This window comes from Glycine soja, chromosome 12 (genome assembly GCF_004193775.1).
Source record: "Glycine soja cultivar W05 chromosome 12, ASM419377v2, whole genome shotgun sequence".
NCBI classification, from domain to species: domain Eukaryota; kingdom Viridiplantae; phylum Streptophyta; class Magnoliopsida; order Fabales; family Fabaceae; genus Glycine; species Glycine soja.
In genome coordinates, this window is record NC_041013.1 from 35,063,107 (window position 1) to 35,077,495 (window position 14,389).

The 14,389-nt window shown below is 44.6% G+C and overlaps 1 protein-coding gene across 1 annotated transcript in view; it reads right to left on the minus strand.

Moving 5' to 3' along the window:
- Nucleotides 1-2,308: 2,308 nt before the first annotated feature.
- The window catches only part of LOC114378945, a 24,801-nt gene continuing 12,720 nt past the window's right edge, over nt 2,309-14,389 (minus strand). The window contains exon 3 of the mRNA XM_028337524.1: nt 2,309-3,072. Coding sequence (XP_028193325.1) covers nt 2,309-3,072 — 764 coding nt within the window. The remainder of the gene's footprint in view (nt 3,073-14,389) is intronic.

Consider the following 14,389-nt stretch of genomic DNA (forward strand, 5'->3'; position numbering starts at 1 on the left):
TAATAAAAGATAAGATTATCCCGGCTCAAAACAAGGCCGTCCACTCTAAATAAATAATAAAAAGAAACTAAAGTAGAAAAGTATAACACAATTATATCATTCAGTAAATCATAATCCCTATCACAGACTAAGTCTCTCCATCTCTAGCATGTGACTCATCATATGAAGGCTCACCTGAAACAAAGTGGCAATCAGCCCAAACACAAACACACATTGGGAGTGAGTTATCACATTCATATATAATAAAACATTAGAGCATGTGAAACATATAATACTTAAAGCTGAATTTATATAAATAACATTACTGCACAAAATCGCACACATTATTCACACCCATTCAAGTTTACACACTCCATAAAATAACATCAACCACAATTGTTAACTCAATGAAATTCAAACACAAGCGTTATGCAACAATTATACTAAGACTCAAGACTATATGCAATGTGGTACCATGTCAGTGAAAAACAACACTGGGGCGCTTAGGAGTACATGACAAAGCACACCACACAATGGGTATACTCGGTCACTCTCACTAAGTAACATCATAAGGTGACCAGTCAGGGTTACTCTGTTTTGCGAGAATGCCCCAACCACATGGGATCAACATGGGCTTAAAGGAGCACTCAAACCGAGTATCTTTACCCCCAAGGCCTAGACTCCGAAGAATCCGTTTGGGCCTCACCTTCCTGATTCAGGTCCAACCCCTAAAATATTTTTTTTTATTTGCACGCAGACACTGTTTATGAGTTATATAATACCCACGACCTTACTCTTATATTTCAAACATATTTAACAAATTGCACTATAGTTTAACCCTTCAGGATCCTAACTAGGAATCCTACAATTTTCTTTAACACTGCGCATAAAAGTTCTCTCAAGGTACACACTGGTCGGGTTACTGTATAACTCATAACTCACATGACAAGTAATATCACTACAAATATCAATCACACACTCATTCACAACCATGTTTCATGTCTACAGTTTAACATTTCAGACTCTAACTAATTACAAAATATACTCAACAATTAGATAACAATGTATCATAATAATAATAACATACAATATTTAACTTCAAGGCTTATAAACAAGTAACTATAAAATACACGTAAAATATATATATATATATATATATATATATATATATATATAAGTATATTATATTCAAAATATATAACAAAATATATATTAACGTAAACGTAAACGTACATATTATATATAACATATAAAAAGTATTAAATATATATTAATATAAAGTAATCACAATAATATCAAATATATTATTAAGTAAATACAAATTATATATAACAATAAAATATATACTCATATTGATTTCTATGAACAACATGTATACCTATATTTTAAATATATTTCAACTAAGTTGCCAACATCAAGAAAATGCCTAATTACAATGTGAATACAACTTTAGTTAATTTCTTTAAATGATTTTAGCCAATTCAATTATCCAACAATCCTTACACCTATGAATTTCATGACAAGAAATCACCCACGTGAAATAAAATATACAGTTTGTAAAAAAAACAGTATCAATATATATGTACACGTATACACTGCGGTGTAAAAATAATTATCCGGATACAATATACATTAGCACAGGAACAAGATTGAAAGGCCAACATATCTGGTATAAACAAAATCACCACCACACAATTTTTATGCTAATTATAAAGAATTCTAATTCCTAAGGTACACACCTAACACAGAAACACATCAATCCTACAACAAACTCGCAACAGAACACATCAATTCTACAACAAACTCGCAACAGAACACCAATTGGTTCATCAAACACACTCAATCCGCGATTAAACATGAAAACCTAATTAAATTCATAAACACCCCAAAATAACCCAAAAGTTGATCCTCTAGGGATCCCTACACATGTTCATTCTAATCCCCAAGCGTGAGTAACTCATCCCTTACCTCGAGGTAGTCGCTTAAATGCTCTCTGTTAGCAATGGTGGCATCTCTGGTGCTCTCTAGAGCTCCTCCTCTGATTGCTCTGTTAGGGTTCTTGTGCGTCAGAAAAGAAGAAAGGAACAGAATGTGTTTTCCAAAAAGCTGCTCTAGGTTAACATTTGGCTTATATAGTGGGAATTTATGACCTAATAATTTTTATTTTATTTTTTCTTATTTATTTATGTATTAATTTATTAATTTATTATTTTCTTATTTACTTATTAAAGTTACGGCTGTTACAATTCCACCCCCCTAAAAAAAAAGTTTCGCCCCCGAAACTTACCGGTATCGAATAAGGTAGGATATGCATCACGCATCTGACCCTCTAGTTCCCATGTGGCATCCTCGCCGAAGCACTTCCCCATACTACTTTGACCAAGGGAATCTCTTTCCCCCTTATCTGCTTAACCATACGATCGTCGATCCTCAGTGGTTGTGTTTCATATGTCAAGTTCTCTTTCACTTGGACATTATCTAATTCGATCACGTGCGACGGATCATGGACATATTTTCTGAGCTGAGAGATATGGAAGACACTGTGGAGATTTGAGAGAGATGGTGGCAAAGCCACCTGATATGCAACTGGGCCGACACGCTTTAGGATTTCAAAAGGACCAATGAATCTAGGTGTGAGCTTACGGGACTTCAGCGCCCTACCAACCCCAGTCCACGGAGTGACTCTCAGAAATACATGATCACCTACAGCAAATTCAAGATCCTTTCTTCTCTTATCATAGTAGCTCTTCTGCCTACTTTGGGCTGCTCTCATCCTTTCTTGGATTAACTTGACCTTTTCTGTGGTTTGCTGAACTACCTCAGGTCCTAAGGCAATGCTCTCACTGGAATCTACCCAACATAGAGGTGTCCTACATCTTCTACCATACAATGCCTCGTAAGGCGCCATACCTATACTGGAGTGAAAACTATTGTTGTAGGTAAACTCTATCAAGGGTAAGAAACTATCCCAACTACCCCTCTGCTGTAACACATAGGCTCTCAAGAGGTCCTCTAAGGATTGGATGGTGCGCTCGGTTTGACCGTCAGTCTGTGGGTGGTAAGCAGAACTCAACCTAAGCTTGGTCCCCAAGGCTTTATGAAGACTCTCCCAAAATCTAGAGGTAAATCTGGGATCTCTATCAGAAACTATGCTAGAAGGAACACCGTGTAGTCTAACTATCTCACTGACGTACAAGCTAGTCAACCTCTCTAAAGAATATCTGATGTTTATTGGGATGAAGTGAGCAGATTTGGTCAACCTGTCTACAATAATCCAAATGGAATCTAAACCTTTGGGGGTCCTAGGTAACCCCACTACGAAATCCATGGAGATGCTATCCCACTTCCACTCAGGTATCTCTGTCATACCCTAATTTCGTCCGGGGACCTTTGCTTGATGACATGCGACCTTTCTTTGGTCCTTGTGAGGTGCTTGGCATCCATCATTAGGCAATTTGTGAAATTCCAGGACATGCCGAAAAACCAAAAATATATTGATGCACAATCCGTAAGTTTCCGTGACACACCGGAAATCAAATGGAAGCATCGTTGCATAATTAAGTGAGGTTCCGTAACATTCCGTAAGTCAAAAAGGGGATGATTATGTAATCCGCAAGGTTCCGTAACATTACGGAAAGAAAACAAGTATCGTTACGAAATTCGTAAGTTTCCGTAACTTTACGAAAAAAGAATCACCAAAAAACAGCAGAGGGGGGTGTACTTAGTAAAAATGGGGGTGCAAATAGCACCCAGGCCCACTTGGGCCCTCCAGAATATTCCTCCAGAAGGCTGTTGCTTCTGGAGGAAGCAACCTGGCTCGCCTGGGTGAGCTGAGCTCGCCTGGGCGAGCTGAGCTCGCCTGGGCGAGCTGAGCTCGCCTGGGCGAGCTGGGCGGCAACCACCTCCCCTATTTTGTTATAAATAGGGGAGGAAGTGAAGAAGAAAAGGGTTCAGCCCCTTTGGTACTTCTCTCTCTTTCGAATTTGCTTGGAAAAATTGTTTCCGTGAAGAAAATCTAAGCCGAGGCGCTTCCGAAACGTTTCCGTAACGTTTTCCGTGAGGAATTTCGCAAAGGTTTCAACCGTTCTTCGACGTTCTTCATTCGTTCTTCATCGTTCTTCGATCTTCAACGGGTAAGTACCTCGAACCAAGCTTTTCGATTCATTCTATGTACCCGTAGTGGTCCACATTGTGTTTCGTGCATTTTTATTCTCGTTTTGTTTACTTTTTATACCCCCTTTTGACGTGCTTAAGCCATTTTACTTAAGTCATTTCTCGCTTAACTTAAAAATAAAATCAATTTCCACCGAACGTTTGAATTGTATTATCCGTTAACTTCGGTTAAAATGAATTCCGACCGTTCGGTCGTGCCGTAACCACGTTGGAAATCAAAAAGAGGTAAAAAATAATATAATAATAAAAAAAACATCTTTTAGTAAAATAAAGCGAAAAATCAATCGGACGTTTTTTCTCTTTGGGATTTCTCATTCTTAATCGAATTGATTAATAACTAAAGTGAAACTAAGGCTAAAATCAACTCACCTAGTCAAGCTCGTCCACAAAAATAGGCTTTTGAAGTTTGTCATTTCAATTTCTCACTAAGTAAAATGGATCATTTTTAAGGTCCAACGCCTTAAAATGATCACCACTTAAGTAAAAAAGAATCACTTGATAAGAAAGAACTACGTAGGTCTGAGTTCCTCATGGAGGATACGTAGGAGCAAAAGCCCCGCTTTTGTCGACCACCCCAAGAGATCGTTAATGGTCCAATGCCTTAACGTTTCTCTCCTTTCAAAAACAAGAGATCGTTAATGGTCCAATGCCTTAACGTTTCTCTCATTTCAAAAACAAGAGATCGTTAATGGTCCAATGCCTTAACGTTTCTCCCCTTTCAAAATCAAAAGACCGTTTAATGGTTCAACACCTTAAATGACCTTTTGTTCAATAACAACAAATTTTGCAAAAAAAGACAAAAACAACTTAACCAAACACTTTGTTCCGAAAGAACTACGTAGGTCTGATTTCCTCATCGCAAAATTGAGGAATACGTAGGAGCAAAGGGAAACACCCTTGTCGACCACAAAAAGAGAAAAATATAAAAAGGGTATAAAGGATATAAGAACATAAAAAGGGAATATAAAAATCAAAGTCATGTTTGCACATTCGATTAAAGGCTGCCGTCCCTTGGGACGGACGTGTGGGGTGCTAATACCTTCCCCGCGCGTAAATACAACTCCCGAACCTTTCACTTAAAAGTTCGTAGATCGCGTCTTTTCCGGTTTTTCCGACGTTTTCCTCAAATAAACGTTGGTGGCGACTCCGCGCGTATTCCTTTCGTGGAACACGCATCCCGCGAGTCACGCGTCGCCCTCCCGCCGAAGGGTAGGTTGCGACAGTTGGCGACTCCACTGGGGACTGTTTAGAGAGTTAGGCCATTTAATCTTGTGCAATGTTTTATCATGACTTTCTCCTTTGTTGGTTTCCCTTTATTTGTCTTATGTTCTTGTGTATATAAACTATTTGTTGCTTTTAGTGTGTTTTAGAATGTATGCATGAGGTAAATATTTATTCATTTGATGCACACAAACACTAACACTATTTGCACACACTGTGAGTGAAAAAGGGCCCTATACCCGGGTTCATGGGAACATAAGGAGTGGAGGTGAATCTGTGATCATGCTAGGTCTCCGACTTGCTTGGTTACAGTGAACCCTCATCTAGAGCTTTTCTCTTTGAAAACTTATTGTTGCTAGTAGTCCCTACTGCTGCAATATGTTCTTCGAAGGGGATGATACCTCTAGAAACCATCAAGAGAGATATGACTACCTTGGGGGTTATTGCTAAAAGCCTAGTTAGTTCTCTCCCTTATAGGTCCCTTAAATAGGGGCACGGAGCACACACGCTGCGTGCCATTTTTCACACTGCCATGCATGAGTATCATATACCCTTTTGCTTATGTTCGGTAAATATTGTCACACTGCGTACATCCCCGCATTGTGTCTTTTGCATAGGCATTGCATATGGGTTCTATCTTGATCCCTACTATAAACAAACCAACGGAGGGTCCGTGTCGCCTTCTTAAAAACGTGCGTTGGGGCATTTTGCTACCCCTAGACGTCGTATCTAAGAAGGGGACAAATTCCCCGGACCCCCGCATTCCTAGATTGCATCTGTGTCATATGCATTCCATCATGCATTCATCCATCCCACCCATGAGACATCGGAGTTTTGATTTGCACCAGCTTTTGTCTCACTTTAGTAAGCATGGGAACAAATCAAACCGGCAAGAGGTTCTACCAAGTCAAGGTCAAAAGCCTAGATACCACCAGCATCAAGGAATTAGGGCGGTTGATGGAACCCCTCCAAATGCAAGCCTTCCGCAAGACTTACGGAAAGATCTTAGAGTTAACCATAGCAGAGGTGTCCATAGAAGCCATTGTATCACTTACCCAATACTACGACCAGCCTTTGAGGTGCTTCACATTTGGAGACTTCCAATTAGTACCAACCATTGAAGAATTTGAGGAAATTCTAGGATGTCCTCTCGGGGGAAGAAAACCATATCTTTCCTCCGGGTGTCTCCCCTCTTTGAGCAGAATTGCAACTGTGGTCAAGGATTCAGCAAGAGGTTTGGACCGCATAAAACAGACTTGGAACGGCATAGCGGGCCTACCACAGAGGTACCTAGAAGACAAGGCGAGGGGTATGGCCAATCAAGGAGACTGGGTCCCGTTTATGGATGTGTTAGCTTTGCTAATTTTTGGGGTCGTCCTCTTTCCAAACGTGGATGGTTTGGTAGACCTAGCAGCAATCGACGCTTTCCTTGCCTACCACCATAGCAAGGAAAGTCCGGTGGTAGCTGTCTTGGCAGATCTATTGGACACATTTGACCGAAGGTGCGAAAAGAGTAGCGCACGGATCATCTGTTGCTTACCCGCCCTCTGTGTTTGGTTGGTTTCGCACTTGTTCCGACAAGACACAAGACATCCATGTCCGCTCCTGAGCCATCGCTCGTGTACTGAAAAGAAGAGAATAGATTGGGACCAGCTCTTGGCCGGAATAGGAGGTAGAACAATCAGTTGGTTCCCCCGATGGAAGGAAGGAAAAGAAGGAGTCCTTTTCTCATGTGGAGGATACCCAAACATTTCGCTGGTAGGAACGAGGGGTTGTATTAACTACAATCCCGCGCTCGCTATAAGACAACTAGGGTACCCCATGAGGGGAGCACCGACGGAAGAAAGCATGTCTCCTTTCCTTGTGAGGGATCTCGGTGCACAAAGTTCCAAGACTATACAAAGAATCCATAAGGCATGGGAAACCCCGTTAAGGAAAGATCAAGAGCTTAGAGGCATTCGTAATGGCATCATTGGTGGGTACCACGAATGGCTGAAAGTTCATATACGAGGTTTAGATTGGCTCGCCAAGTTAAAAGTCGTCAGCGAAGAGAGTTTTGAAGCACCGGAAGAGGACGAAGAAGTCCAAGCTCTCAAAAGCGAGTTAGGAAAGGCAAAACTTGCCAAGGAGAAGATCAAGTTGGCCGCTACACACGTTCGGAAGGAGTGTGCCGGGTTATGGGAAGAGAATGCAATTACCGCAAGAGCCCTTGAACAAGAGACCAAGAGGGCTCGCAAGGAAGAGTATGGCCGGAACAAATTTCACGGAGCTCTATGGGGTAGCAATAGTGAACTCAAGTTGCGGAGGGAAGAAAGAGACCGGTCGCGAGCACATAGCATGGTTCTGAAAGAGGAGTTAATTGCTTGTTCAAGGTCCAAAAGAAGCTTGTCTCAGCGTTTATGCGAGACGGAGACCAACATGCTAGCTATCATCGCCAAGTACCAAGAAGAGTTAGGTCTAGCCACGGCCCACGAGCATAGAATCGTGGATGGGTATGCTCAAGTATATGCGGAAAAAGAGGCTAGAGGAAGGGTGATCGACTCTTTACACCAAGAGGCAACCATGTGGATGGACCGGTTTGCTCTTACCTTGAACGGGAGTCAAGAACTTCCCCGCTTGTTAGCCAAGGCCAAGGCGATGGCAGACACCTACTCCACCCCCGAAGAGATTCATGGGCTTCTCGGCTATTGTCAGCATATGATAGACTTAATGGCCCACATAATTAGAAATCGTTAGGAAACTTGTATGGTCTCTCAGACCTTGACTGGATACGACTTCCTTTTTGAAATAAAATGAGTTGGTCCCATGTTTCTAATCCAAAAAGCTTGTGCAAATCAAATCACTCCTACATTTCATCTCTAGCATGCATTTTCTTTCTTTACCCACTCTTCACGTTTGGTTTTTTAGGGAAAAACACCATAACTAAACGCGCCGCAAGGGATCCCTATCGCACCAGATCCAAATCTAGAACGATGGGTGATCAAGAGGAGACGCAGGAACAGATGAAAGCCGACATGTCGGCTCTGAAGGAACAAATGGCCTCCATGATGGAGGCCATGTTAAGTATGAAGCAGCTCATAGAGAAGAATGCGGCCACCGCCGCCGCTGTCAGTTCGGCTGCCGAAGCAGACCCGACTCTCTTGGCAACTACGCACCATCCTCCCTCAAACATAGTAGGACGGGGAAGGGACACACTGGGGCACGATGGCAGCCCTCACCTGGGATACAATCGAGCGGCTTACCCTTATGGATTGCCGCCCAACTATTCACCACCCGTCTTGCAAGAAGATGCGGGCCACATTGCCTCTCCCGTCCATGAAAGAGAGCCTCCTCAGCAGCCCGACGAAGTCCATAAAGACCCTCAAGATTATGCTCGAAGGGATGTCGAGTTCTATCCCCCGATCCCCGAAGGGCCGGCACCAGGCACGTTGCCTCAACCCAACATCGCAGCTTCGCCAATAGTTTTGTCCATGGAAGGGCCGCCCCCGGCAACTAAAGAAAGGAGGAAGCTCGATCTCCTTGAGGAAAGATTGAGGGCTGTGGAAGGATTTGGGGACTATCCGTTTGCAGACATGACGGATCTTTGCTTAGTACCCGATGTTGTTATTCCCCCGAAGTTCAAAGTGCCGGACTTCGACAAGTATAAAGGGACAACTTGTCCCAAAAACCATCTCAAAATGTACTGCCGTAAGATGAGCGCCCACTCTAAAGATGAAAAGCTGTTGATACACTTCTTTCAGGATAGCTTGGCTGGAGCTGCGGTAGTGTGGTACACTAATTTGGAAGCTTCCCGTATCCGTACTTGGAAGGATCTGATTACCGCCTTCCTAAGGCAGTATCAGTACAATTCTGATATGGCTCCTGACCGTACTCAACTGCAGAATATGTTCAAGAAAGAGGGTGAAACCTTTAAAGAATATGCGCAGCGATGGAGGGATTTGGCGGCACAAGTAGCTCCTCCCATGGTTGAGAGAGAGATGATCACCATGATGGTAGACACTCTGCCAGTGTTCTACTATGAGAAGCTAGTGGGTTACATGCCGTCCAGCTTTGCGGATCTGGTGTTTGCCGGGGAAAGAATCGAGGTTGGATTGAAAAGAGGAAAGTTTGATTACGTTTCCTCCACAAACGTGAATGCCAAAAGAATCGGGGCAACAGGGGCAAAAAGGAAGGAAGGAGATGCCCATGCCGTCTCTTCAACACCCGCGTGGGTCAAACCCCAGCAAACACCTCATGGTACCCATCAGTACGCGCAACATCACCCAAGCTTCTCGGCTCATGCTGGGAACGCCTCTAGTTCAACACCCGTGCAGCCTAAGGCACCCACCCAGAGGGAAGCTCCCCAAGTTCCAACTCCGAACACGACTCGACCGGCCGGTAATTCCAACACGACAAGGAACTTCCCTCCGAGGCCATTTCCGGAATTCACCCCACTCCCAATGACGTACGAAGATCTTCTGCCATCCCTCATCGCCAATCATTTGGCCGTGGTAACTCCCGGAAGGGTCCTCGAACCCCCTTTCCCGAAGTGGTATGACCCTAACGCAACTTGCAAGTACCATGGGGGTGTCCCGGGGCATTCCGTCGAGAAATGCTTGGCCCTTAAATACAAGGTCCAACATTTAATGGATGCCGGATGGCTGACTTTCCAAGAGGATCGGCCCAATGTGAGAACCAACCTGCTCGCCAATCATGGAGGGGGAGCGGTTAATGCAGTTGAGTCCGATAGGCCGCACAGGTCTAAACCTTTAAGGGATGTGGAAACCCCTAGGAGGTTTATCTTTGAGGCCCTACAAAAAGGAGGTGTGATTCCCCATAGTGGGTGTAAGGAGGATTCCTGTCTGCTACACTCCGGCGAGATGCATGACATGGAGACTTGTTTGGAAGTAGAGGAATTATTACAGCGGATGATAGATCAAGGTCGACTGGAAGTCGGCATTGAAGGAAAAGAAGAGCAGCATATATGCATGCAATCTGCGGAGGGGAGCGGTGTTGTGAAGCCCAAACCCTTGGTGATATACTTCACTAAAAGCGCAGCTTCGCAAAAGCCCGGACACCCTTTAATAGCCAAACCTGTTCCTTTCCCGTACCAAAATAGCCACGCGGTCCCGTGGAGATATACACCTCCGGGGAAGAAGGAAGAAGAAGTCACTGACGTCAGCTCGCTGTCAGCTAAAGTAACAAATATCATGGGACTGAGTGGTGTGACCCGTAGTGGTCGTGTGTTCGCACCTCCGGACCTACCAGTCCAACCCGCCGACGTCAAGGGAAAAGGAAAAGTGGTGGAGGAACAAGATGGCGAAGCACCCCACGCTTCGAATAAAGATATTCCAGCAAAGGGGCCCCCGGAGAAAAAGGAGGGTAGAAAGGAGGTGTCGCTAGAGGAAGCCAGCGAATTCCTTCGGATAATTCAGCAGAGCGAATTCAAGGTTATCGAACAGCTCAACAAAACCCCGGCTAGGGTCTCGCTGTTGGAGTTACTTATGAGCTCCGAGCCTCATCGGGCTCTGCTAGTAAAAGTTATGAACGAGGCTCACGTGGCCCAAGATATCTCGGTAGAAGGTTTCGGAGGGCTGGTCAACAATATCACTGCCAACAACTATCTTGCCTTCGCCGAAGAAGAAATCCCCGCCGAGGGGAGAGGGCATAATAAGGCTTTACACGTATCAGTCAAGTGTATGGACCATATCGTAGCCAAGGTGCTCATCGATAATGGTTCCAGTTTAAACGTGATGCCTAAGAGCACTTTGGAGAAGTTACCATTCAATGCTTCCCACTTAAAACCAAGTTCAATAGTGGTTCGGGCCTTCGACGGCACTCGCCGAGAGGTTAGGGGAGAGATCGATCTCCCAGTACAAATAGGCCCTCACACCTGTCAAGTCACCTTCCAAATAATGGATATTAACCCCCCCTATAGCTGCCTGTTGGGGCGCCCGTGGATTCACTCAGTGGGAGTTGTGCCTTCTACACTCCACCAAAAGCTGAAATTCGTAGTGGAGGGGCACTTGGTCATCGTGTCAGGCGAGGAAGATATCTTGGTAAGCTGCCCATCCTCCATGCCTTATGTGGAAGCCGCAGAAGAATCGTTAGAAACTGCTTTCCAGTCTTTTGAGGTGGTCAGCATTTCCTCCGTGGACTCCCTCTTTGGGCAGCCTTGTCTGTCCGATGCAGCGGTAATGATGGCCCGAGTTATGTTGGGGAACGGTTATGAACCCGGGATGGGTTTAGGCAAAAACAACGGCGGCATAACTAGCCTGATAGATACCCAAGGAAATCGTGGGAAGTATGGTTTAGGCTATAAGCCCACTCAGGCGGACATGAAAAGAAGCATCGCGGGAAGGAAGAACAGTGGTCAAAGCTCGCGTTGGAGACAAGAAAGTGAAGGAAGCCCGCCCTGCCACATAAGTAGAAGCTTTATAAGCGCGGGTCTGGGAGACAAAGGTCAAGCGTTCGCGATATACGAGGATGATATTCCGAGTACTTTGGATTTGGTACGACCATGCCCTCCTGATTTCCAGCTGGGAAATTTGCGAGTGGAGGAACGCCCCGGCATTTACGCAACGAGCATAATGTAAACCTTTACGGTTTTAAAAGCTCTATAGTTGGGCCTAGGCTTTAGAGTTTTTCCTTTTGTTAAGGCTTTGTGTCTTTTGTTTTTGAATTTATAATACAAGGATCTTTCTTCATCTGTTCCTGGTCTCTACCCATTCTCATTCATTTGCATGTTTACTTCTTTTTCGGAAACGGCAGATCCGATGACGAGTCCCCCGAAGGTACTAATACCTGGGAGCCGCCTATCAACTTCGAGCGAGAAATGAATCAAACGGAAGATGAAGGAGATGAGGATGTGGGACTTCCCCCAGAACTAGAAAGAATGGTCGCCTAGGAGGACCAAGAAACGGGGCCTCATCAAGAAGAAACAGAGCTAGTAGACTTAGGAATTGGCAGTGGAAAGAGGGAAGTAAAGATAGGTACAGGTATTACCGCACCTATCCGTGAAGAATTAATAATCCTGCTAAAAGACTACCAAGACATCTTTGCTTGGTCATACCAAGATATGCCCGGTTTGAGTTCTGACATTGTACAGCACCGATTACCTCTAAATCCCGAGTGTTCCCCGGTAAAACAGAAACTGAGAAGGATGAAGCCCGAAACATCCTTGAAGATAAAAGAAGAAGTGAAGAAGCAATTTGACGCTGGATTTCTGGCCGTCGCTCGGTATCCAGAATGGGTTGCCAACATCGTACCAGTTCCTAAGAAAGATGGAAAAGTACGAATGTGTGTGGATTACCGGGACCTGAATCGGGCCAGTCCCAAGGACAATTTTCCTTTACCACACATCGACATCCTCGTGGATAATACGGCCAATTTCGCTTTATTTTCCTTCATGGACGGTTTCTCTGGTTACAATCAGATAAAGATGGCGCCCGAGGATATGGAAAAGACTACTTTCGTCACCCTGTGGGGAACGTTCTGTTACAAGGTGATGTCCTTTGGACTCAAGAATGCCGGGGCAACTTATCAACGGGCCATGGTAGCTTTGTTCCATGATATGATGCATCAAGAGATCGAGGTCTACGTGGACGACATAATTGCTAAATCTAAATCCGAGGAAGAACACCTTGTCAACCTGCGGAAATTGTTCGAAAGGCTTAAGAAATATCAATTAAGGTTGAACCCCGCTAAGTGTACCTTCGGGGTCAAATCAGGGAAATTGCTTGGTTTCATTGTAAGCCAGAAAGGGATAGAGGTAGACCCCGAAAAAGTGAAGGCTATCCTTGAGATGCCAGAACCCCGTACAGAGAGGCAAGTCCGAGGTTTCCTGGGGCGCTTGAATTATATTGCCAGATTCATATCGCAGCTCACCGCCATTTGTGAGCCGTTGTTTAAACTCTTGCGCAAAAACCAAACTGATCGGTGGAATGAGGATTGCCAAGAGGCTTTTGGAAGGATCAAAAAGTGCCTAATGAATCCTCCCGTGCTTATGCCACCAGTACCTGGAAGGCCTCTCATTTTGTACATGACAATCTTGGACGAGTCAATGGGGTGTATGCTGGGGCAACATGACGAATCCGGGAAGAAAGAGCGTGCTGTTTACTACCTAAGTAAGAAGTTCACGACCTGTGAGATGAATTACTCCTTGCTCGAAAGAACGTGTTGTGCTTTAGTATGGGCATCCCATCACCTAAGGCAGTACATGCTGAGCCATACTACCTGGTTGATATCCAAAATAGACCCGGTTAAGTACATCTTTGAAAAGCCAGCTCTCACAGGACGAATCGCCCGGTGGCAAGTCTTGCTATTTGAGTTTGATATAGTCTACGTCACCCAAAAGGTGATAAAAGGAAGCGCTTTGGCAGATTATTTGGCTCAACAGCCTCTTAACGACTACCAGCCCATGCATCCGGAATTCCCGGATGAGGACATCATGGCCTTGTTCGAGGAAAAATTGGACGAAGATCGGGATAAATGGACTGTATGGTTTGACGGAGCGTCAAACATTCTAGGTCATGGCGTTGGGGCAGTGTTGGTCTCTCTGGACAATCAATGTGTACCTTTCACAGCCAGGCTAGGATTCGACTGCACCAACAACATGGCCGAATATGAAGCATGTGCCCTAGCTGTCCAGGCAGCAATTGACTCCAATGTCAAACTACTCAAGGTGTACGGCGACTCAGCGTTGGTAATCCATCAGCTGAGAGGGGAATGGGAAACTAGAGATCCCAAGCTGATACCCTACAAAGCCTATATCAAGGAATTGGCTAAGACTTTCGATGAGATCTCCTTCCATCATGTTCCCCGCGAGGAAAATCAAATGGCGGATGCACTTGCTACGTTGGCGTCTATGTTCCAGCTAACACCGCACGGGGATCTACCCTACATTGAATTTTGGTGTCGTGGCAAACCCGCACATTGTTGCCAAGTGGAAGAGGAACGGGACGGAAAGCCTTGGTATTTCGACATCAAGCGATATGTCGTAAGCAAAGAATACCCGCCAGAGATTGCCGACAACGAT